We start from the raw sequence: 25521 nt of genomic DNA, 5'->3' as shown, positions 1-25521 counted from the left end.
CTGTTTTTTTTTTTTTAGTACTTAGTATGTATAAGGCACTGTCAGAGATATTAAGAAGGAAGAGGAATAGTAAAAACAAAACGAAAACTACTAAGTATTCAATTTAATGGAATAATTAATTTTAACATTAAAAGTGGTGATAAAGTACAGCACCAACATAAAGAAACAATACAAACAAAACTATAAAGACAAAGATCACTGTGTGAGTGGACAGGGGAACAACACACAAGAGAAAGGTTCTGAGCTGGGTCCTGAAAGATGAAGGTAGGCAGGAGGCCTGCACGTCAGCTGTACATACCTAGTAGTAGTTGGAATCTCAGACAATATTTATTTATTTTTTTAATATGAAATTTATTGTCAAACTGGTTTCCCTACAACACCCAGTGCTCATCCCAACAGGCGCCCTCCTCAGCGCCCATCCCCACTTTCCCCTCTGCCTCACCCCCATCAACCCTCAGTTTAGTCTCAGTTTTTAAGAGTCTCTTACGGTCAAACAATGTTTAAAAATGTGTTTAGAGTATCTTAAAAATACTTACTTGCTCCCATATTTTGCACTAGTTGATCTTTTCTTCCTATATTTTTCATGAGGTTCATCTAGCTTCTCTATGATGCTTTTTATTTGCTGAATTGTCTTAAAGGTTGTTACAGAATCCTCAATTACAAAGTTAGAATAATCATCAGGCTCTTTCTGTGGTCCCTGATAGACTGCTATAGTTCCACAAGCCTCTACAAGGAGCAGTAAAATCTCTGATCAGAAAACTAAATTCCACAAATGTAATTTTTAGAATACATAAGAACTTTTCAAGTTTTTCAAGCTGGGAAGACTTCCCACTGGAAATGCACAGACAACCCAGATACTTTCATTTTATTAATTACAAACAACACATATATGCAAAAACAGTACTTTCATGAGTATCTATGAAAAACGCCCACTTGAGAGTTTATCAATGTTCATATAAGTAATATTTTGGTAAAGCTAGGGGTATTTTCAATGTTAAGACAATGCCAAAGCAATTATATCAGTACCTGGTAATGAAGGATCATGGGTTATATAAAAATATTTTAATTGTACATTTACCTTCCATTTTCTGCAGCTTAAGTAAACTGAGGGTAAAAAGGGAATAAATTCTTTCTGTTTCTCTGTCTTCATCAATATCTATTTGGATGTCTGCAGGGACACCTCTGTGGTAAAAAATGAAATTAAAGACATTGAAAAATTTCACTTTGTTAACATGCTGAAAACTTTTGGTGGCTTGAGACTAGAAAACAGAACCACAGAACTTCGCAGAAGGAACCTCAGCAATCTAGTCTCATCTGATAATCTAATAAAACGGGGCCATGAGAGCTTTGGTCATTATGCAACTCTAATCCAAATCCAATCTAAAGAGAAATCATTTTCATAACACCTATGCTTCATCACAAAAGCAATATAGTACTTAAGTCGACACAGCTACCTACGATGGCTATTCCATGCAATCAGAAAGAGAATGCTAAGTCCTTCCTTGCTCAGGCTTGTGTATCTATTTTAAAATTGCCCATCCTGACCCCAATTTTTTGACCTGTGCCACACACTGGAGAAAATTTTCACCACCCCAAGAAGTGTATCCATGAGCACTCCCCAAATCTCCCTCCTTCTAGCCTGTCACAACCACTAAATTATTTTCTGTGTCTATAAATTTACCTACTCTGGATACATTATACAAATGCCATCATATAGTATATGGCCTCTGTGTCTGGCTTCTTTCACTTAGCATGTTTTCAAGGTCCATCCATGTTGCAGCATGTATCAGTACTTCCTTCTACTTTATGGCAGAATTTTTCTTTCTGTCCATATACCACACTTGAAACATTGCTTTTTTTAATGAGAAAGAAACTTACGCAGTACATGGCTTGCAGCCCAGAGCGCTTTCACTGGTCTCCAGACAGCAGAGCCAGTTTCCATTGAGATACGCAGAGGGATGATAAAAACTGAGCCTGTTCTGATTGCATCGGCTGACCCTGCAGAGTACGTCTATCCATTCATTAGCTTCTACACAATTATTTGCCTGGACATAGAGCGGTTTCTCCATATGTATTACTTGGAACATCTTCATAAGCAATTAAGATAAAAAGTTAGTAACAGAGTCTAAAAACCAACACAGTACAAACAGAAAAAGTTATGTAAAAGAAATATAGTTTGCTTGGCTAGATAACTGCTATTCAGGTAGCTGATGAATTGTTATTTTCTTTTTTTTATTTATAATTTTTTTTAACATTCATTTATTTTTGAGAGAGACAGTGTGAGCAGGGGAGGGGCAGAGAGAGACAGAGAGACAGAGAGAGAAAGAGAGAAAGAGAGAGAGAGAGAGACAGACAGACAGACACAGAATCTGTAGTAGGCTCTAGGCTCTGAGCTCTCAGCATAGAGCCCAATGAGGGGCTCGAACTCACGAGCCACGAGATCATGACCTGAGCAGAAGGCAGACACTTAACTGACTGAGCCACCCAGATGCCCCATGAATGGTTACTTTTCAAGTAAGTGAGTTCCAAGGACAATCTGAGTCACGTGGTACTAAGTAGTACCACAGAATATAATTTTTAGAAGCCACACATGTCCAAAGAATGGACTCTATCATATAAACAGTAATAAAGGGAGGGAAATGCAGATGGAGGAAAAAGTATAACTAAGGACAAAGCAGTGGGGAAATACAGAGAAACAGGAAATCATCCTGACTGGTTTGAGTACACAGTATATACTGAGTGGTCGCAGGAGATAAGATTGCACAGATTGGTTGGGACTATATTATTAAAGACTTGAATGTCAAAAAAAAAAAAAAAAAAAAAAAAAAGACTTGAATGTCAAGTTGAGAGGTCAGATTAGGCACGTACTGAGAAAGTACCTTTAATAGGCTAGACAGACTATATAAGGCATCAACAATAATGGACAATTTATTTATTTAAAAATATTTTTTATTTGGGGCGCCTGGGTGGCTCAGTCGGTTGTGTCCAACTCTTGATTTTGGCTTAGGTAGTGATCTCAGAGTTCGTGAGTTTGAGCCCTGCATCAGGCTCTGCACTTTCAGTGCAGAGTCTGCTTGGGATCCTCTCTCTTCCTCTCTTTTGGCCCCTCACTCGCTTGTACTCTCTCTAAAAGATAAACCTTAAAAAATGTTTTTTATTTGAATACAATGGACACATGATGTTCCATTAGTTTCAGGAGCAATAATGAACAATTTTAAGACACAGTTCTAGCCAGCAATTATAAAATACTAATGATTAATGGCAAATATAAAAACAATCTCTTAAAAATTTTCAACCAATACATTTAAAACTTTAAAAATAATATTTATGTAACTTACATTTTTCTTGTTGAAAGAGCTCTCTTCCAGTTTTTCTACAGCAAGAATGTTTTTCACTGGAATTGTATAAATTGCATCTTTGCCTAAATTATTAATAAAAGTAGAACAAGATTAAAATAATTTCCATCAGAATTATGTGAGAGGTTAAATCTGTGAAGTTTAAGCTCATCTCGTCATAGCAGGAATATAATCTGAAGATTTCTGAATGATACATATTTAAGTATTCTTTGTTTTATGGAACAGATGAATTTTGCTTGTTTTCTATAAAGTGACTTCCTCTTTACTTTTTTCAATATAAAGTTTAAAAAATTTTTACAGAAAAATGTGGGAAGAAATTTGATCTCAATGTAGAAAATTGAAATGTTACTATCTTTTGAAACAATTATATGGGGGCTGAAAAAATATTATACTTAGCAGTAGAGGCCTGCTAAAAACTTGCCCAGACATGGAATTTTCTTTCAGGGAGTTCTCACATAAGGAGTGACTCAGACTGTTCCTAAGTAGATTTTTCTGTTTTAATAGTGTAATATTTAAGGGGTTGACCCTGAAAACTATGATTGAAATTGAAAAATTGTTCATTACTATCATATACTGGCTGGTCAGATGACTAGAACTACCAAATTTACTCTAAGAGATATAGGGAACAAGAGTAAAGTTTTTATTTAGAAGAGTGAATCCTTCACCTAATTTAAGAATTTGGAAATCTGAGTTTGCTAAAGGAGCTCCATTATAACATATCATGATGATATGATGTATTTCGATTTATAATTTACCAGAATAGACAGTATCTCATATATTTATAGAAACTATAAGCAAATATAGTTATGACTTTTCCTGGCCATTCTGTAATGTTGGTCTTAGTAAAATCAAAGCTTTGCTTTTATTCTCACAGAGTTTAATGACATATGTATTTAAGTGCTGGAGGTTAAGACCTTTACACTTTGTACTGGTCCATGGATTAATGTACAGCTTTCTAATCAAAGACAGTTATTTGGTTAATAAAGGTTAACCTAAAATATTTGCAGAGAGGTTAACCTAAAATATTTGTTAAGCCTGGTTGCTGGTGTAAAATCTAAAATTTGTGTAATTCAAGCAGATGTGATGTAACATTTTTTTAAAAAGATAAAGTTACTTAATTCAACTATCATACATTTAATGCCTACTATATACCAGACACTGTTCTAACCACTTTGGATACAGTAGTAAACAGATTATCTAAGACCCCTAATGAAGTTTGCGCTTAGGTCTAGAAAGACTGGTAAAAGACAAGTATTAGGTCGAGATAAATGTTACAATGAAAATAACCTGAGGTGATATACTAGAAGGCAACTGGGAAGTGACTTTAAATTGGGTAGTTAAGGAAAACTTTTCTCAGAAAACATTTAAATTCAACAAATACAAATCATAAGTGCAAGAGAAAAATAAGAAAAGACTATCAGCAGTTTCCTGGAAGCAGACAAGATCAAATTTATGGCAGCGGGGGGGAGGGAGAGGGAGGGAAGAGTAAACTGAAGGAAGCCACAGCCGGAACCAGATGAAGGAAAAGACATCTGCAAAAGTAGTAGTTAGAAGAGAGCTTCAAGCCAGAGTCAAGGGACACAGACAGCTGGGGACTGGAGACACAAGGATGGACACACACACACACACACACACACACTCAGACATACATGGAGATGATTAATAGGTAAGCTGCATCTGGGGGAGCTCCCCCTCCCTCAGACTGTACTAAGCAGCAGTCAACAGGGGTGCATGTTCCAGGCTCTAGCAGTAATGATGCCTACTGGGGCTGCAACCACGGTACTATGTCACAGGTAGTCGCTGACCCTCAGAGGGAAGGAGAGCATCCACACCAGAAGACAAGCACCAGCAGCCTTGCCCCTTGGCAGCTTGTCCTGTACTTCCCTCACAATCATTGGCAGGAGGCTACTGAACACTCAAGCAGGTGAACAGACTGTAAAAACATAAAGATGAGCAAATCACCAAAAAGATCACCAAACAATGAGGAATATCAGCACCCTGAAGGAGACACACAGACGCAACAAAGAGGATAACATTTAAGGAAATGAAGGGTATAATAAATTTCCTTTGGGTACTGATCTACATGGAGTAGCACCATAGAAATTCCAGATAATTTTATATTTTTGCAGGAAGTTTCTATCTTTAGATTTATTTTATACATAAAGCATTCACACACCCTGGAATTAATTGCTGGATTTGTTCATTTCTGGGCAAACTATAACAGCATTTGTAGAGAAAACACATTGCTCCCAGGCACACATACTATCATGATGTCGTTAGAGTTAACTTCATAGTTAGCAATATTAACTGAAATGAATTGCAAGTTGAATTAGTAAAAGAGGAGATTTCACTGAGGGCTCTCCAAAAATACAGTACAAAAGAATAAAGACACAAAAAATTAAAAGAAGAGCCATGATGGACAGATTTAGAAGTTTCAATACCTGATAAGAATTCCAGAAGCAGAACGGAAAGAGTGTTCCGGAGAAAATTACCAATGGAAATGTCCCAGAGATAAAAATAGCAATCTTCAGATTGAAAGGACCCAAGTGCTGAGCAGGATGGAAAGAAAAAGACCATTACCTCATACTAGGGAGTCAAATATTAGCACTTGAAGACTAAAGAAAGTCCTAAAAGTTTCTAGGGAGAAGAATCAAGACAGAATCAGATTGATATCAAAATTCTCACCAGCAAAAATGTAAACTAGGAAACCATTAAGTAGTATCTTCCAAGTTCTGAGGGAAAATTTTAAATCCAGTCTCACTATCATTGAAGAGTAAGGGTAAAATACATGGTTTTTTAATACGCAAAGACCCAGAACAATTATCAGCCATAAGCCTATTGAAATAATTCTTTGAGGAAGCACTCCTGCAAAATAAAAAATAAATGCAGGAAAAGGAAAATATGTTATGCAAGAAATATTGCTGGGTAAAGAAATCAGCAAAACCGTTAAGCATGGATAGAAAATCATTAAAATGTAGCATATAAAGTTAAAAGAAAAATGAGAACCTAGTATTACATTTTGGATGACTTCATTAGGGAGTCATTAGCTTTCCCATTAGTTTGGGAAAATAATGAATTGAAAGCATCCTACGGTTCTTTTCCTGAGTGGGGACTTTGATTAACTGTAGACATTAAGATAAACATGGAAGTTTAAATTTGTCTGTTAACAACTGCAGAGTTGAAATATGCCCAAATTCTCTCATGAGACAGAGCGTACGAGCACGCAATCAAGAACGTGCATGGGCCTGATTATTACAATAAAAAGGCAGGAAAAGGAAAATAAACCCAATAAACAGAAAAGCCTAGTAAACAGAAAGCACAAAACAAAGCAGTAATCATAATAATCGTAATAAATGTTAGTGCATTAAGTTTCCCTATTAGATGAATGAAACCCGGTTTCAGTTAAAATCTCCATTATTTCTACCAAAAAGAGTTACCATATGACTCATCAATTCCATCTCTAGGTATACACACACCCAAGAGAATAAAAAACATATGTCCATACAAATGTTCACAGCAGAATTGCTCATAATAGTAAAAAATTGGCAACAATCTAAATGTCCAACTTATTAATGGATAAACAAGATTTGGCTTATATCCATACAATGGATTTAGTCATAAAAGGAATAAAGCACTGACTCAGCCTATATCATTGATGAGCTTAGAAAACATGCTAAGTGAAAAAAGTCAGTCACAAAAGGCTATATATTTTATGAGTCCATTTATATGAAATCCCCAGCACAGGCAAATCCATAGACACAGAAAGTAAACAGATAGTTGTTAGGAGCTGGGAGAAGGGAGGAATGATGAGTGACTTCTAATGGGCATAGAGTTTCCTTCTGGGGTGATGAAAATGCCCCAGAATTAGTGATCTTACAACTTTGTGAATATGACAAAAAAAGCTTGCTGATATTTGGAGTAGCACTGTGTTACAATCAAGATGAATTGGAGAGGTAAATTTGAGAAGTGACTTCTTAAAAAATACTGAATCTTCCAGTTCACAAACATGATGTAGGTCTCCTTTATGTCTTCTTTATTTTATCTCAGTAATGTTCTGTTGTTTTCAGTGCATAGGTCTTGTACTTCCTAGGTTAAATTTATTGCTAAATAGTTTTTTTTTGGGGGGGGGGGAAGAGGGGAGCTGCTACTGTAAATGGTATTTTTTTATTAAAAAAATTTTTTTTAAGTTTTATTTATTCATTTTGAGAGAGGCAGAGAGAGCAAGCGAGGGAAGTGCAGAGAAAGAAGGAGAGAGAGAATTCTAAGCAGGTTCCATGATGTTAGCACACAACCTGATGTAGGGCTCGAATTCATGACCTGAGCCAAAACCAAGAGTCCAACACTTAACCAACTGAGCCACCCAGACGCCCCTGTAAATGGTATTTTAAAGATTTCATTTTCTAGCAGTTTCCTTCTGGTTTATAGAAATACAATTGGTTTATATATATGAATCTTGTATCTCAAGGCCTCCACTTATTGGTTCAAGTATTGTTTGGAAGATTCCTTAGGATATCCTATGTATGCCTTTTATTTTAATGTTTATTTCTTTTTTGAGAGACAGAGACAGAGAGACAGAGTGCGAGCGGAGGGGGAAGAGAGAGAGGGAGACACAGAATCTGAATTAGGTTCCAGGCTCTGAGCTGTAAGCACAAAGTCTGACATGGGGCTCGAACCCACAAACCAAACTGTGAGATCATGACCTGAGCCAAAGTTGGATGCTTAACCGACTGAAACACCCACCCACCCCATTTTCTCCTTTAAAAATTTTTTTAAAACATTTTTGAGAGAGAGAGAGAGAGAGAGCGAGAGCGCGCAAGCATGAGCACACCAGTGGGGGAGAGGCAGAGAGAGGGAGACAGAATCTGAAGCATGCTCTACATTGTCAGCCTGACATGGGTCTCAAACTCATTAACTGTGAGATCATGACCTGAGCCAAAATCAAGAGCTGGACATTTAACTGAGTGAGCCACTCAGGTGCCCCTGCCTTCTTTCCCTTCCTTTTTTTTTTGGCCTTACTACATTACAATCTCATTGTGTTGTACAATCTTATTACAGCACAATGTTGGATAGAATTGAGAAAAGCAGATAATCTTTGCTTTGCTCCTGATATTGAATATGATGTTACATTTATTGTAATTATTGATAAGGCTGTGTTTAAGCTATCATTTTGCTATTTTTTGTTTCATTTTGTTTTCTACCTACTCCATCTGATTTTTGCTCCATTGTTCTTCCTCTCCTGCCATATTTGCTTATTTACTTTTTGGGTAAGGGAGAAGGGGTGGGCTATACTTTTTTTAAAAAAGGTTTTTGTTCTAGAGATTATAATATACAGCCTTAATTCATTACAGTCTACTTAAAACTATGTTGTCATTTCACATAAAATACAAAATCCTTGCAATAATTTAGTCTATCCCTTTCCTTTCTGCTACTCCTGTCCTATATCAAGATTTGTTATAAACTGAGTAATTCAGTGTTATAAATTTTGCATTAGACAATTGCTTTTTATTTATTTATTCTGAGAGAGAGCATGAGTGGGTGTGGAAAGGGGCAGAGAAAAAGGGGAGAGAGCATCCCAAACAGGCTCCATGGGGCTTGATCTCATGAACCACGAGATCATGATCTGAGCCGAAATTAAGAGTCAGACACGTAACTGACTGAGCCACCTAGGTGTCCATAAACAGTTGTTTTTTAAAGAAATTGAGAAAAGAGAAAAGACATTCTTAAATTTACCTACACATTTACCATTTCCAGTGCTCTTCATTCCTTCCTGCACATCTAAGTTTCCATGCGGTGTTATTTCGCTTCAGCCTGAAAATTTTCCTTTAGCATTCCTACAATACAAACCTGTTTGCAATGGAGTCTCCTGGCTTTCATCTACCCTAAAGGATATTTTCATTTTTAAAGGAAATTTTCGGGGCACCTGAGTGGCTCAGTTGGTTAAGCGTCTGACTTCAGCTCAGGTCATGATCTCACGGTTTGAGTATGAGCCCCACATTGGGCTGCCTGCTGTCAGCAGAGAGCCTGTTTTGGAGTCTCTGTCCCCACTTCTCTCTGCCCCTCCCCTGCTCGTGTGCACTCTCTCTCAAAAACAAACATTTTAAAAAAATAAAGGAAATTTTCACTAGGATTCTAGGTTGAGAGCTTTTTTTCTCCAGCACTTTAAAGAGGTTATTATTCCATTGTCTTTTGGCTTTAGTTGCTTCTTATGAGAAGTTAGCTGTCAACTGTACTGTTGTTCTCCTGCATGCACTCTGTCTTCTGTTCTGCTTTTGAGATTTTCTATATATCTCTGGTTTAATTACTATATAGGCCTAAGTGTGATTTTCTTTATATTTATCAGGTTTGGAATTCAGGGAGATTCTTAGATCTGTAAAATAAATTTTTTCACCAAATTCAGGAAAATTTAGGCCATTATTTCTTCAAATATTTTTTCTGCTCTACTCTTTCTCTACTCTCCTGACATTAATCATGCATTTACTAGACTGCCAAATATTATTCCAAAAGCCACTGAGGTTCTACTGTTTTTTTCACTTCCAGACTTTTTTCCCTGTGTTCCTAGATTGGATAATTTCTACTAATCTATCTTCAAGTTTCCTGAACCTTTCTTCTTCAATATTTCAGTTGAAATATTTCACTTCTAGATTTCCATCTGATTCCTTTTAAGTTTCTATTGTTTTCTTTTACTGAAATCCCTCATTTCTTTACTCTTAACTGTCTTACATTGTCCTTGAAGTACTTACAATACCTTTAAAGTTCATGTCTGTAATTCCAACACATAAACCACACAGGGGACTTCTTAATGTTTCTTCATTTTTTGGGAGAGACAGAGAGAGAGAGTTGGGGGGGGGCAGGGCAGAGAGAGAGGGAGACATAGACTCAGAATCTGAAGCAGGCTCTAGGCTCGGAGCTGTCAACACAGACTGATGTGGGGCTCAAACTCATGAGGTCGTGACTGGAGCTGAAGTTGGATGCTTAACCGACTGAGCTAGCCAGGCATCCCATAGGGGTCTACTTATAATGATTCCTTTTTCTCTTAGCTATGTGTCCTATTTTACTGTTTCTTCTCAAACATGTTAACGTTTCATTGTATACTGGACATTATGAATGACACATTGTAGAGAAGGTGGATTCAGTTACCTTCCCTTGTACAGTTACATTAGTTGATTGCTCTGAGGCTTGGTTTTATATTTTATTCTGAATCTTAGGACACAGTCTTCACTGCTGAGTCACTGCCCTTTTGATATTTCAATGAAAACCTCAGTGTGTTTAAGCCCATCTAAAATCCCAAACTGTTTCTCCTGAGGAAAGAAACTGAAATCTGTTCATATTTTTAAATCTTTCCTGTTACTGCTTTTCAGTAACTTCTTTGAAGTTCCCCAATGCAGAAGCAGTTGAAGAGTCAGCCAAGGATTTCATGGGAGTTCATATACAGAATGGAAGGCTCATCCTTTTTTTTTTTTTTTTTTTTCTCCTTCTCCTCAATTTCCAGCTCCTCTGGCAGTCCTGAACTGTATCTTTCGATACCTCAAGCCAACAAAACTGTGGCTTTCTGCTTGAATTTCAGCCATCTCCCATTGCACTGGCCAGGAGTGCTTTCAGAGAGAAAAGCCATATAATCATATATTCCATCATGGCTCCCAGTTTTTGAGGGTCAAATCCTTCAGAGAGTTGTTTTATATATTCTTCCAAGTTTATATCTGTTATCTATGAAAGAATGAGTCTAAGACTGACATCATTTTATTGTGTGCTTCTTTATTGTGCTTCACAGATACTGTGTTTTTTATACATTGAAGGTCCGTGGCAACCCTGTATCAAGCAAGCCCATTGGTACCATTTTTCCAACAGCATCTGTTCTCCTCGTGTCTGTGTCACATTCTGGTAATTCTCACAGTATGTCAAACCTTGCCATTATTATTGTATTTGTTATGGTGATAAGTGATCTTTGATGTTACTACCGTAATTCTCCTGGGGTGCCACAAACTATGCCCACATAAGACAACAAACTTAATTGATAAATGTTATGTGCGTTCTGACTATTCCACCAACCAGCCATTCTCCTATCTCTCTCCCTCTCCTTGGGCCTCCCTATTCCCTAAGACCTAACAATACTGAAATTAGGCCAATTAATAACTCTACAATGGCCTCTAAGTGTTTGAGTGAAAGGAACAGTTGTACGTCTCACTTTAAATCAAAAGCTGGAAATTATTAAGCTTAGTGAGGAAGGAATGTTGAAAGCCAAGACAGGCTCAAAGCTAGGTCTCTTGTGCCAAACAGCCAAGTTGTGAATGCAACAGAAAAGCTCTTGAAGGAAATATAAAAAGTGTCACTGCAGTGAACACATGAATGAGAAGAAACTGCAACAGCCTTACTGATGATATGGAGACAGTTTGAGTGGTCGGGATAGATGATCAGACCAGCTACAACATTCCTTTAAGCAAAAGTCGAATCCAGAGCCAGGCCCTAACTCTTTCCAATTCTATGAAGGCTATCAGAAGTGAGGAAGTTCCACAAGAAAAGTTTGCAGCTAGCAGAAAAAGAAGGAAAGAAGCCATTTCCATAACACAAAAGTACAAAGCGAAGCAACAAGTGCTGATGTAGAAGCTGCAGCAAGTTACTTAGAAGATCTAGCTAAGGTAATTAATAAAGGTAACTACACTAAACAAAATTTTCAATGTAGACAAAACAGTCTTATATTGGAAGAAAATGCCATCTAGGACTTTCATATCTAGAGAGAAGTCAATGCCTGGCTTCGAAGCTTCACAAGACAGGTTCACTCTCTTGTTAGGAGCTAATGTAGCTGACTTTAAGTTGAAGCCAATGCTCATTTACCATTCCAAAAATCTTGGGGCCCTTAAAAATTATGCTAAATCTACTCTGCCTATGCTCTATAAATGGAACAACAAAGCCAGGATGACAGCACATCTGTTTACCACATGGTTTACTAAATATTTTAAGCCCACTGTTGAGACCGCTAGAAAAAAAACATTCCTTTCAAAATATTAATGCTCACTACAAGGTACCTGATCACCCAAATACTCTGATGAGGATGTACAATGAGACTAATGTTTCATGGCTGCTAACACAACATCCATTCTGCAGCCCAGGAATCAAAGAGTAATTTTGACTTTAAAGTCTTGACATTTAAGAAATACATAGCTATTAAGAAATACATAGTGGTTCCTCTGATGGATCTGGGCAACATATATTGAAAACCTTCTGGAAAGGATTTACCATTCTAGATGCTATTAAGGATATTCACAGTTCATGCCAAGAGGTCAAAATATCAACATTAACAAGAGTTTGGAAGAAACAAGTTGATTGCAGCCCTCATTGGTAACACTGAGGGGTTCAATACTTCAGTGGAGGAAGCAACTGCAGATGTGTTGGAAAGAGCAAGAGAATTAGAAGCAGAGCCTAAAGATTATGACTGACCTCCTGTAATTTCATGATAAAACTTTAAATTCCATGACAAAACTTTAATGGATGAGAAGTTTCTTGTTATGGAGCAAAGAAAGCTGTTTCCTGAAATGGAATCTATTCCTGTGAAGATGCCATGAAGACTGCTGAAATGACAACAAAGGATTTAGAATATTACATAAACCTTAATTGATAAAGCAGAGGCAGAGTTTGAGAAGGCTGACTCCAATTTTGAAAGAAGTTCTACTGTGGGCAAAGTGCTATCAAACAGCATCACATGCGACAGAGAAATCATTCATGAAGAGTCAAGTCATGTGGTAAACTTCACAGTTGTCTTATTTTATGAAACTGCCACAGCCACCCCAGCCTTCAGCAACTTTAACCCTGATCAAGTCAGCAGCCAAACACTGAGGCAAGATCCTCTACCAGCAAAAAGATTACGACTGGCTGAAAGCTCAGAAGATTGTTAGCATTTTTTAGCAATGAAAACTTTTTTGGTCAATTTTATTTTTAACTTTTTTCTTCCAAATTTTAAAATTTTAGTTGGTTAACATACAGTGTGATATTGGTTTCAGGAGTAGAATTTAATGATTCATCACTTACATGTAACACCCAGTGCTAAACACAACTGGTGTCCTCCTTAATATACATTACCCATTCAGCCCATACCCCACCCACCTCCGTCCATCAACCCTCAGTTTGTTCTTTATATTAAGAATCTCTTATGGTTTGCTCCCCTCTCTCTCTTTTTTAATCCCCTTCCCAGATGTTCATGTTTTGTTTCCTAAATTCCATATATGAGTGAAATCATATGGTACTTGTCTTTCTCTGACTTATTTTGTTTAGCATAATAAACCCAGGCTCCATCTACATCATCGCAAATCCCAAGATTTCATTCTTAGCAATGAGGTAATTCTTTCTCTTTCTTTCTCTTTCTTTCTTTCTTTCTTTCTTTCTTTCTTTCTTTCTTTCTTTCTTTCTTTCTTTCTATCTATCTATCTATCTATCTATCTATCTATCTATCTATCTATCTATCTAAGTTACTGTCAAGTTGGCTGACATATAGTATATACAGTGTGCTCTTGGTTTGGGGGGTAGATTCCTGTGATTTATCGCTTACATACAATACCCAGTGCTCATCCCAACAAGTGCCCTCCTCAATGCCCATCACCCATTTTCCCCTCTCCCCCACACTTCCTCATCAACCTTCAGCTTGTTTCTGTATTTAAGAGTCTCTAATGGTTTGCCTCCCTCCCTCTCTGTAACTATTTTTTCCCCTTTCCTTCTCCCATGGTCTTCTGTTAAGTCTCTCAAGTTCCACATATGAGTGATAACATACGCTGTCTTTCTCTGACTGACTTATTTCACTTAGCATAATACCCTCCAGTTCCATCCACATTGCTGCAAATGGCAGGATTTCATTCTTTCTCATTGTCAAGTAATATTCCATTGTATATATAATAGCACTATGAGGAATTTATCTGAAGGATACAGAAGTGCTGATTCCTAGAGGCACATGTACCCCAATGTTTGTAGCAGTGCTTTCAACAATAGCCAAATTATGGAAAGAGCCTAAATGCCCATCAACTGATAAATGGGTAAAGCAGTGAAGTATTTTTAAATTAAGGTATGTACATTGTTTAGAAATAATGCTATTGCACACTTAATAGACCACAGTAGAGTGTAAAGATAACATTTATACACAATGGGAAGCCAAAAAACTCATTTGACTCACTTAATTGTGAACTAGCTTTATTGTTGTGGTCTAGAACCAAACCCACAATATCTCTGAGGTATGGCTGTACAAGTTTCTTCACTATTGAGAACTCATGTGTCTATTTTCTAAAAAGGCAACTTCATCAGTGTAGTTGTACAAGCCCAAATCCTTGGAGTTATCCTTGACTTGCCTTTCTCTCACTCTTGATAACTCATTCTTTAGCAAAACATCTGAGTACTATCATTCAAAAAGATCCAGAATGTGATCCATTTTTATCACCTCCACTGCTACCAACTGGTCCAAGCCATTATCTCTATTCCCCTGAATTACTGCAATACTTTTTTTTTTTTTTTTAATGTTTACTTATTTTTGAGAGAGAGAAAGAGTGTGAGTGAGGGAGGGGCAAATAAAGAGAGGAAAGACAATCCCAAGCAGGCTCCGCACTGTCAGCAAAGAGCCTGACATGGGACATGATATAACGAAGCATGAGATCACGACCTGAGCCAAAATCAAGAATTGGATGCTTAACTGACTGAGCCACTGAGTTGCCCCCTAGCCTCTTAACTAGTCTCCTTCCCCTTTCATTCTGTTCTCCATATGGCATAATGATTACTCCTATTAAAACATAAGTCTAATAATGTAATTCCTCTCCTTAAAGCTCTCCAATGCCTTTCCATCTTTGAATCAGAGTAAAAGTTTTAGAATGGCTCACAAAGCCCTAACATATCTAGCTTCTCCATGACCTCTTTGTTCTAAGTTCCTATGATTACCCCTTTATGTTTTCTTTCCCCACTAACCAGAAGAGCTTTCTCTTATCTCTTGAATACTCTAGGCATGCTTCTGTTTCAGGGCCTCTGTACTGGCTGCTGTTAACTACGCATCACTATTAACCCAGATTTCCACCTGACTTACTCTCTTATCATCTTTAGGTCTTTGCTCAAAATGTCATTTTCTTAGCGAAGCCCTCACTGGCTAGACTTTTTAATACTGCAACTCTCCTCATAAGCCTATCATCCTCTATTCTCTTTACCTGCTTTATTTTTGTCTATCTCATTTAGAATCATCTAATATAATACATATTTTTTTTTATTTATCCCTTTTAAGCTATGAAAATCCATAAGGGCAAACATTATGGTATGCTTTATTCACTACTGTTTTCTCCAGAGCCAAGGATCTGGCACACAGTAGGCACTCAATAAAATATTTATTGAATGAATGTATGACTGCAACAATGAAGTGTTCATTAGCTATCAAAGAAAAAATACTGCAGAACCCTGAGTGTAAAAACATGAACAGGTGAAAATCAAGTCAACCTAAATGTATTATTGAGGTTTATGTTTAAAACACCACGTATGGGCGCCTGGGTGGTTCAGTTGGTTAAGCGTCTGACTTTGGCTCAGGTCATGATCTTGTGGTTCGTGAGTTTGAGCCCTGCATTGGGCTCTCTGCTGTTAGAACGAACCCTGCTTTGAATTCTCTGCCTCCCTCTCTTTCTGCACCTCCCCCACTCACTCTCTCTCAAAAATAAATAAAGATTAAAAAAAAAAAACCACCATCTAAGTTTCTTTTATATTGTTCGCAGATATATGAACTGGAACATTTGATATCACATGGAAGTTGTGTAGGCTGTATGTATCTGTGTATATCAGGTCTCCAAGAGTGGACAATATCTAATCAAGTTTGGAGAACACAAGACGGAATTTCAGAGATGAATTTGCTAATAATCTATTATTAGTATTCTTGGTGGAAATTTTAGAAACCAAGAGCAGTGGTTCTTAACGTAATTCAGATGGTAAGACATGGCATTCTTCGAAGAACACCATTTATTAAAAACATTTACTCCATGTATTAATGAAGGTAGTAAAAATGTGGTCCCCCGACAGAGGCTCTTAAAGACTAGAGGAAGAGACAGACAAAAGTAAGGACCACACAGTGTGACAGGTGTTACTCCTAAGGTGATTAAAAAAGCACAATAAGGGAAAAGCTCAACTGAAGTGTCTAGAAGCTTATAAATGACTTCCATAAAGAGCTCATACTGGATCTGAGGCTTAAAAGACAACAAATCACACAGGTAAAGAAGGAAAGATGGGAACTTCTAGGAAGAGCACATGCAAAAGCACGAAGGTAAAAGAGCACAAGTTAAAGCAACTGCAGCAGCCAGTCTGGTGAAGCGCAGCTGAATGGCTGGATGAAAAAGGAAGAGACCGGAAGGTCAAGAACTCATCTGATTTCAGTATACAGCTAGAAAAACTTCTACTTATACAAGATGACTATACTGCAACATAGCATATAAAACCAGATCACAAGCACACGTGCATAAAAAAACTGTCAATATAATCATGACTGATTGCTGAGTGTCATACAGTCTCATTAATCTAGTTGTAATGAAGATAAGTTGTATACTATCTCGTTAGCATTTATGTAAAAAGGCATCAAAAACTTAGTAACTTACTTAGGAAAAACCCTTAAAATTGAGAAAATTCTATTCATTCCTTTTCCAGTAAATTGGGAAAAGACTACTGTTTGATTCTAAGTGGCAGAAATATTTGATTCAGAATACTAGTGTCCATATTACAGAAAATTTGGGAGGCATTCTTTCACACACTAAAGTCATATAACAAGTGGAACTAGCAGTCTTGGCTATCCAGAAACAGCAAAGAAATAGAAAGGTAAGCAAAACATTTGCTGAACAACCAGAGAAATCCAAAGCCCATGCATTTTCTTCAGAGAGCAAAGTCCTGAAGTCTTCCATCAAAGCCTTTTAATTTTAAGCATAATTTTAACAAACACAGTACCTGTTTTCTCAAAGTATATGTGTAGTAAAAAATGGAGCTGAGTGATGGAGGTGGGAGTGTGATGTTACATTATGGTTCACTGACAGCACAAGAGATTTAAGGTAACAGCCTAAATATAAAAGGGATAGAGAAAAACCATATAAAGCAAACACAGGAACACAAAAAAGCACAGCAGTCCAAGGCATTTTAGCTGGGGAGTAAACAGCTGCACACACTCATAAGCGGCCCTGAAAACATCACTAAATCAAAGCACTACATAATAATTAATATTATCAATGGCAGCCGCAACTCATCTAGAAAATGTTCACTTACGTTCAATGAATTCTTTTTTAGAAGGCAGGGAAGCATGTAATACATTTTGGAAAAATCCATCAAAATAGTTAAAACAAAAAGCATGGATGCTTAAAACTGTACGCTTTGGTAAATAATCTTTAAACTTCATGTAAGAGAGCTTATTCCTCCAAAGTCATTCCAATAGGTTAAATTTCTTAGGGTCTGAAAACAATGTAATTTCTATGTGTCTATTTTATACCTACGGCAGCCTAATCATTCTATAGAATTTTGTCCTCATAGGATCACTAGCTAGAGCAGAGGTTCTTAAGAACCGTAGATGAACTCTGGATCTACAGACTCATTGAAATTATATGCAAAATTCTATGTCCAGTTTGTATGTGTATTTTTCTGGAGGAAAGAGGCCAAAGCTGTCACCGGATTCTTGAAGGGCTAAACCCAAAAAAGGCTTTAGAATACTAAGTTTAGATTAGAAAATACTTTAAATGAGGAAAAAATAGCTAATTTATTCATGGAGAACAACTAACTTACCTTAAATTTTATTTCAATGTACTAACATAATTAGCTTATTATGACAGCTATTTTTTACAAAGCTGCTATGTATGTGAGAACATTTACTTAGTATTCAACATAAGCTGTAACTTCTAAAACATTCAAAACATATTTAGCTTAAAAAATGGTCTGCAAGGCTAAGGATGTAACATGTTGCTCTTTATGCCATAACATTATGACTGACTATTGATATGCCATAACAAATTATGTGGGTGACAAATAAAAATGCCTTTGGTTTCTTCTACCTTACTAATACAATTAGTCATATGTAGTCATTCTGGTTGAGCCATAATAAGGAATTATGAAACAAGTTTTCTTATCACTTTACTCTTTAAGAATCTCCACAGAACCATTCTACTTAACTGAATCTACGTTCTCTTGAAAGTATCCTACGGCTGTTGTTTGTTTTACCATTTCAGAATTTATAGCGGAAGCTCTCTGAACAGATCTTTACCTAACAGAGCTAATGGATTAACAGAGACTCTCCATGTCCTTGTGAAACATTAACAAATGATGCTCATGGGATGCTGAAAGCTTGTGGTTGCTAGGTTACTATCTATTAAGCCTGTACTCTATTGTTTCCACTGGTTAGGCTGTTTTGTTTGCCAACCCTGTTGGGTTTGTTTTCAAACCTGTTTAAGCCATTTTTCCATGTTCTAATTATAATTTACTTAAATATATGTAAAGTGACAAAATAAGGGCCCCTTACTAAGAGGTTGTTTATTTGAAAATCAGGTGAGTGCTTTGAAAAACACCAAAAAAGGAGACCCACACCTGTATAAATAAAGCTGATTTACATGGGGGTGAGACACCTGTAAAAGATTAGGGGTGACTATCATGAAATCTAATAAAATTCTGTACTTGGATTACTTTTCAAGTATTTAAATTTGGAAAAACTTTGGAGAAATCAACCAGAAAACTGATACAGTATAGGTATATTTGCAAAATAAAGACAAAGGGAAATCCAATCTATAGATCCATATTCAAAGAAAAGATCTTGGTTCTCTACCAGAAGATCTGGCAAACAAATATGTAAATATTTAAGATATGTATGCACATTTTTGTCTGTTTTAAAATGATTCTTCCTTTAACTGGCCTTTTTGGTTAAGTAAATTTCTTTGTATCCTGATCACCTTGAATAAATGGGTTCTATGGAATATGGTCCATGATTTAGATATTAAGTTCTTCTTGCTATGATACCAGCAGGAGCTAATGGCCTTCTGTGGATCATGTTTGACTCCAAGGGAATGAACTTAAAAGGTGGAGGTTTTAAGCACTGTGTCAGTCCACTGAAGGACAAACTTTGCTTCTCTGAATCCCTCAGAGATGGATTTCTTTATCCAAATAGCCCATTTGTGCTTTCTCAGGAAGTCAGTCACTAAAATTTCCATTTTGAAGTTAGCTTGGCCAAAAGACTAGAATGAATGTGGTATCTGTACAGGAATCACAATCTGTGGTGTGACTGTGGAAAAACTCTGGCTGATGTTATCCAGCAAACCACTGAAATACTCTCATTTATTAAGTATTGATTCTTACCAATTTGGCTCTGAGAGTTAAAGAAATTTCCAAGTTCTAGATGAACCCTGGGATTTACCAGGGATTTTTTTTTTTTAGACAACAGAGCATATGTGAGGAAAAAAATGGAATTTACATGGTGTCATTTGTCAAATATTTACTATATCTTTAGTGTGTACGCATCACTGCGAGAAACTATCAACTACAGTAATAAAGTGAAAAGGTTCACTGGAGTTACATTAAGCAAAAAAGAAATCTTCACCGCGGACCAGGAAAAGACCCCACAATAAAGCATAAACACAACTACCTGGCTGTTTGTGGTAGGTGAGCTCTCTGCTTGTTAAGCAGAACCACCGTTTCTTGAAATTCTTTTTCCCAATCCGAGTTCTTCCCTGAGCTCTTTTATACATCTCACTGCCAAAACAACAGATGTAAAAATTTAGCTACAAATATACAAGTAGTTCATCCAAAACAAAGAATTGTTCTTTGATTTTAAATGACATGAAAGGCTGAGTAAGATTGTATTACATATATGAAAATGTCTTTGTCATCCATAACTTTTGCATTTATTTTGGCCGTGCTAAGGGAATAAAGTTTTTAACTAATTTAATATTTATAACTGTGCTATTCAGACCTAAAAGGGCCAAACTCACCTGAAGTTTCCCTTTAACTTCCAATGATAACACTACTTCAAGACTGAAGTTTTCAAAGTACTACTCTAATACCTGTAATTTCATTCTATTTGAAAAACTACTCGAGGAATGTATGAACAAGGAATCATGCCCATTTGGCATGAGGTTCATATGCTACTGTAACTTACCTGATGGATGTTACTTAGGCAGTTCTAAGATGGAACAAAACCCGGATTTCCTCACTTCCAGACTCCTGCTTTTTGTACTTACGTAACGTCTATACTGACACATGACTTTAATCTCTAAATTCATTAAATTACCCTTCTTTCAGGTGCACAGGCTCACTCGTACCACTGGACTCTTTAGTTTCAGTAGATGAAATTTCATCCAAGAACTAAACAGGGAAATGGGCAAAAATTATACTTTGTGATAACATACATCAAAAATTCAGTTATCTTAAATATCACTAATAATATTGTAAAGTTCTTTACTGAGGAATACATATAATTATAACTTCTAAAACAAAACACATATTTAATTGTACAGGAAATCCTAAGTTACACATTGGCTACGTATTTTAAAAAGTTTATTCTCAAGTTACTTAAAACTCAGAATACATTTCTCTGTAAAAATAGCTCAATCTACGATCCCTAAACTATGACTCTGAAATCTATAAAGCTGTGAATAAAAAGAGTTGTTTTTGTTTTGTTTTTGATTTACAGAAACTCATTTGAGGGTACAACTTAACTTGAACTAGCAAAGGCTATTAATAGTCTGTATTTATCCTACTTAGTGTGAATATTCACACACTGTACTATATAGTATGCTTGATTATGGGGTGCTACCCCGGGCCACACTAGGGTGTAATATAATACACAGTATATACCTATTATCTTTTAAAATTCTGAAATATTTCTGGTCCCAAAGATTTTAGATATAGGATCGTGAACCTATATTTTAAGTCAGGGATCACCAAATTATGGTTCAGTGGGCCACACTCAACCTGCAGCCTGTTTCTGTAAGGCCTATGAGTTAAGAACAGTTTTTATATTTTTAAAGGGCTGTAAAAACAAAAACAAAAATAAAAGCAGAGAAGAATATTTACTCTTTTATAGAAAAGACTTTGCTAACTTCTATTACATATAACTGACTTTAGCCTGGAGAGATAGTACTCCATAATTATGACTGAAGTGTAACTGGGTTCTCTGGAATAACCTGGAAATCTAATCTCCATTTATAAACTTCCTAGGGGGAATGTGAGAACATGGTGGCTCAAGAACATTGGAGTAGCCATCTCTAGCAATGGCAGGCCACCCCTGTGAAGAGCAGTTAGCTTCATGAATATGCTACCCTGACTGGTCAAGAGCTTCCTGGCATGTGGTCGTCTCTTCATGGGAAAAAGAAATTAGTACTTCAAGGAACAATCCTTGTTCTTAGAGAGGAATCCTATCTTGCCCCATAAATGAATTACCTACTTGTTTAGTGCTTGCTTTTTCCTTTATACTTTTCTATGTTGTCTCACGTGGGACAAAAAAACAAAACAAAACAAAAAAAACAAAACTTACATTCCAATAAGGATAACACTGAGGTACAAATGCCTAATCTAAAGTAGAATTGTGGGCAGTCATATTTTCTTAAGACTGGCTATAGACTGCCCACCAGAAGCCACACTTACAATTTTTTCTAATGTTTACTTCTAGCATGTAAGAAGGAAATCTTGGTAAGTAAAGGAACAAGAGCAGTTTCTTTTGCTTTATATGTGGTGATACAGAACAAGTACACAAGGGAACTAAAGAAGTGTCCTATCCTATCTCCAGTTCTCAAAAGAGGGACTGTTCACTAATGGAGGGTCACAGACTTACTTAAATATTTCATTTCTCAGTATTTGCCTGAAGGCACTGATCTATTTACTTGAAAAATACTTATTATTTACTTATGACAATTATTACATCTAGTATTTGTTATATTTATATGGAGCTATGAGGTAAATACAATTATATCAAGTGAAAGAAAACACAATAATTAAGATGGACTACAGGCAGGGTGAATATAGGTATTTGCTCAGGGCCATCCCTGTCTACAGCTGTGATCCCAACATTATCCACAGTGTTCATTTTCACTCTTTAAAGTGTCGAGGTTTGCACACTAAATTATATGGTCACTCTGTTTATAGAACTATCCAGGTTACCCTTGCTAAACTCTGGGAATAGTACACCAATACAAAATGAGAAACTGGGCTTCAGAGGCTTCTACAATTTCTAGCAATGCATATATCCAGACTTAGTAAGTAAATAATAAAGAAAACTTAGATTAGGGCAAAATATCCTATGCTGGTTTAGGAGTCTAGAACCAAATCTGACATAGGAAATGTATTATGGTGATAGCCCAGGAGACTGCGAGTGGGTGACACAGGACAGACAGATCAGGAACAGGCTAAACTCCTGGGACCCTTAACTACTTTCTCCACTGACATTATCAACTCTACACATTCTGATTTTATCAGGGAAAAAAAAAAATCAGCTGCTACCATAACCTAGGTCAAAAAAGTGGGAAAACAACCCTAAAACAAAAGACAGTATATCATAATCTTGCCAACAAAAGTCTGCCTACGCTGTCCCACAGATGTTTCAACAATGTCCTACAAATAAAAGGGCAGTTTTTCCTCCGCCTATCCTTTTGAAAGGCTTTCTCCTCAAAAGCCTTCAGTGATTGCTTAAAAAGACTTTGATTGAACTTGCACAATTCTAGATGAAAAATTCCAACTGGTTTTATTTTTTAAAAAATCATCATTTTCATCTACTGACTCCCCATAAGAATTCTAAGCACATACACAAAAAAGTGCAAACATACACTTCATCAAAATAGACCCCTGGCAGTCAACTGTGAATCAATCATGCTATAGAAATTGAGTGACATCTTCAAAATTTGGCCTAATTTTGATCCATTAAATCAAAATTGTGATAAATAAAATACAGTACTTCCTTCAAGCCAAGTTTAGATTACTTCAAAATAACTTTACAAATTTTAGGGTTTTACAATAATGCTACATTTTATTTAGAATGATTTAGAACTCAAGACTCAAGAAATCTGGGTGCCTGGGTGGCTCAGTTGGTTAAGCATCTGACTCAATTTTGACTCAGGTCATAATCTCACGGTTTGTGAGATCAAGCCCCATGTTGGGCTCTGTGTTGACAGTGCAAAGCCTGCTTGGGATTCTCTCTCTCCCTCTCTCTCTGCCCACCCACCAAAATAAATCAATAAGCTTAAAAAAAAAAAAAAAGACTCAAGGAATTACAGATCCTTTCAAAACATTCTCAGTTTCTAAGTACAGCAATTTTTGTATGTTATAAACCTCACGTTAGGATATTAAATACTGTAGTCTTCTGTACATTTTAATTTACAGTAACTTGCCTTAAGTTACTACCATAAGCCTACTATATTTTATAAAATGGTTGATAATTCATGTATTTTTTTACTATACATCAAGCATCATACTAAGCCTTTATCCCTAGATCAGAGGTTCTCAATCAGAAGCAATTTTGTCCTTCACAGAACTTAGGCAATGTTTACAGACATTTTTGACTGTCAAATCTAAGAGCATCCTACCAGCGTCTAATCGGTACAGGCCAAGGATACTGCTAAACAGCCTACAGAGGCCCAAGACAGCCCCTCATAATCAAGAATTATCTGACCCAATTGTCGATAGTGCTGCTGGTAAGAAACACTAAATCTAGCTTAGTAACACTACTTTGTGTTACTAAGACACTGGCAATAGCAGCTGTTGTTAAACATTTAGGTATTTCCACAGCTAAAAATCCCATAGTTTTTTACGGGAGAAGAAAGGAAGAAAAGATAGCTTTTCTACATTTGACGTACAATTTAAACATTATTTTTTTAAACTGAGGGTTAACTTCTAGGAATAATACGAAATGCTATTTCCCCAATGCTATTATGATAAGAAATGTTACTATTCCCAGAGTAAAACAATCATACCTTTTTAACTGCTATAATATATCGCTCTTCTTGAAACATTTTGAAAAATTCACACATGAATGTCTCTTTGAAACTTGACTAGGAAAAAAAAAACCACACAGAATTCACATATGTTAAGTAGAGAACTAAGAATATAATGAACTGTATTTTTAAGCTGAGGATTAAGGCCTAAAAGGAATCAATCATATATTTCAAGAGAGTTATAGGACTTGGAGGGGGATTTCTTTCAACAGCTATTAGATGATATGGCACGAACAGATCAATAGAGGTTCTTACATCTGTTCACTAGACTCTCTCCTCCACTTAGATATATTAGTTTAAATGAAACTTCTTTAACAGATGACTAAGACACAGCAGCTATCTAAAAGACAGCTACTGCATCTGTGTATGCGTATTTTAATTTGGAAGGGAATGAGTGAGAGAGAGGGATAAGGTATAACAACATTTATAAGTGTGAATACAGGGGCACCTGGGTGGCTTAGTCGGTTAAGCGTCTGATTCTTGATTTCAGCTCAGGTCATGATCCCAGGTGTGGAGCCTGCTTAAAAGTGTCTGTCTGTCTGTCTCTCTCTCACCCCCTCCCTCCCTCCGCCTCTCTAACTGCTCATGCATGTGCTTGCACTCTCTCTCTCTCTCAAACCTGGAAGGAAAAAAAAAAAAAAGCAACAACAGAACAACAGAAGTGTGGCCACAAAGCAGAAGATGTAAAGACTTACCTTGCTTTTGGACAGACTTCCCCAGCTTCCCAATGTTTGAATGGTTTTTGAGATGAGAGTTAATGTTCTAATTGTCTGTGCATCCTAAAGAATGTAAAAGAGACACAAAACCGTTAAGTTTTTAGGAAACAGAATTTGTGTAAAAGGTAGAATAGAGTGAATAGGCTACGTTGCTTTAAAACAGTGATTCAAAAATGTTGATTCAAATCACTAATGTAGTAAAAATCTAGCTTATGATGGGCACAACTCACCAGTAGTGTATATGTTGCTTTGCACAACATGGCAGGTTGGATTACCTAACAAATTGCACTCACTCTTGAAAGGTCAAGCAGGTCTACATTTTCTACATTGGAACTTAAAATGACAGTTTCCAAATTTTCTGTACTCCACCCACCTTCTAATCCTACTCAATAACAGATATAGCTTCTACAATCAATTATTTTCATCATGGAAGCAATGACCTAACTAAACTTAGGAAATGAGAAGTCACCTGGTTCATGTAGGATCTTAGCAGAGGATAACTACCCGGATCTGTTA

General features: G+C 36.6%; 1 protein-coding gene across 2 annotated transcripts in view; it reads right to left on the bottom strand.

Annotated features, from left to right (window-relative positions):
* RASA2 (RAS p21 protein activator 2) overlaps positions 1-25521 on the bottom strand; it is a 123848-nt gene that overhangs the window by 5272 nt on the left and 93055 nt on the right. Inside the window, exons 16-23 of one of the 2 annotated variants that reach the window (XM_058730068.1) lie at positions 24985-25068; positions 24269-24346; positions 20596-20669; positions 19948-20057; positions 3339-3421; positions 1879-2087; positions 1079-1182; positions 537-726 (exon numbers count right to left, since the gene is read on the bottom strand). In XM_058730068.1, coding sequence (XP_058586051.1) covers positions 537-726; positions 1079-1182; positions 1879-2087; positions 3339-3421; positions 19948-20057; positions 20596-20669; positions 24269-24346; positions 24985-25068 — 932 coding nt within the window. The remainder of the gene's footprint in view (positions 1-536; positions 727-1078; positions 1183-1878; positions 2088-3338; positions 3422-19947; positions 20058-20595; positions 20670-24268; positions 24347-24984; positions 25069-25521) is intronic. The other variant, XM_058730069.1, reaches the window with a different exon arrangement.

The sequence above is a fragment of the Neofelis nebulosa genome, chromosome 5 (assembly GCF_028018385.1).
Source record: "Neofelis nebulosa isolate mNeoNeb1 chromosome 5, mNeoNeb1.pri, whole genome shotgun sequence".
Lineage (NCBI taxonomy): Eukaryota > Metazoa > Chordata > Mammalia > Carnivora > Felidae > Neofelis > Neofelis nebulosa.
Note: the sequence above shows the minus strand (reverse complement) of the source record. Positions and strands in the feature narration are given on the sequence as shown.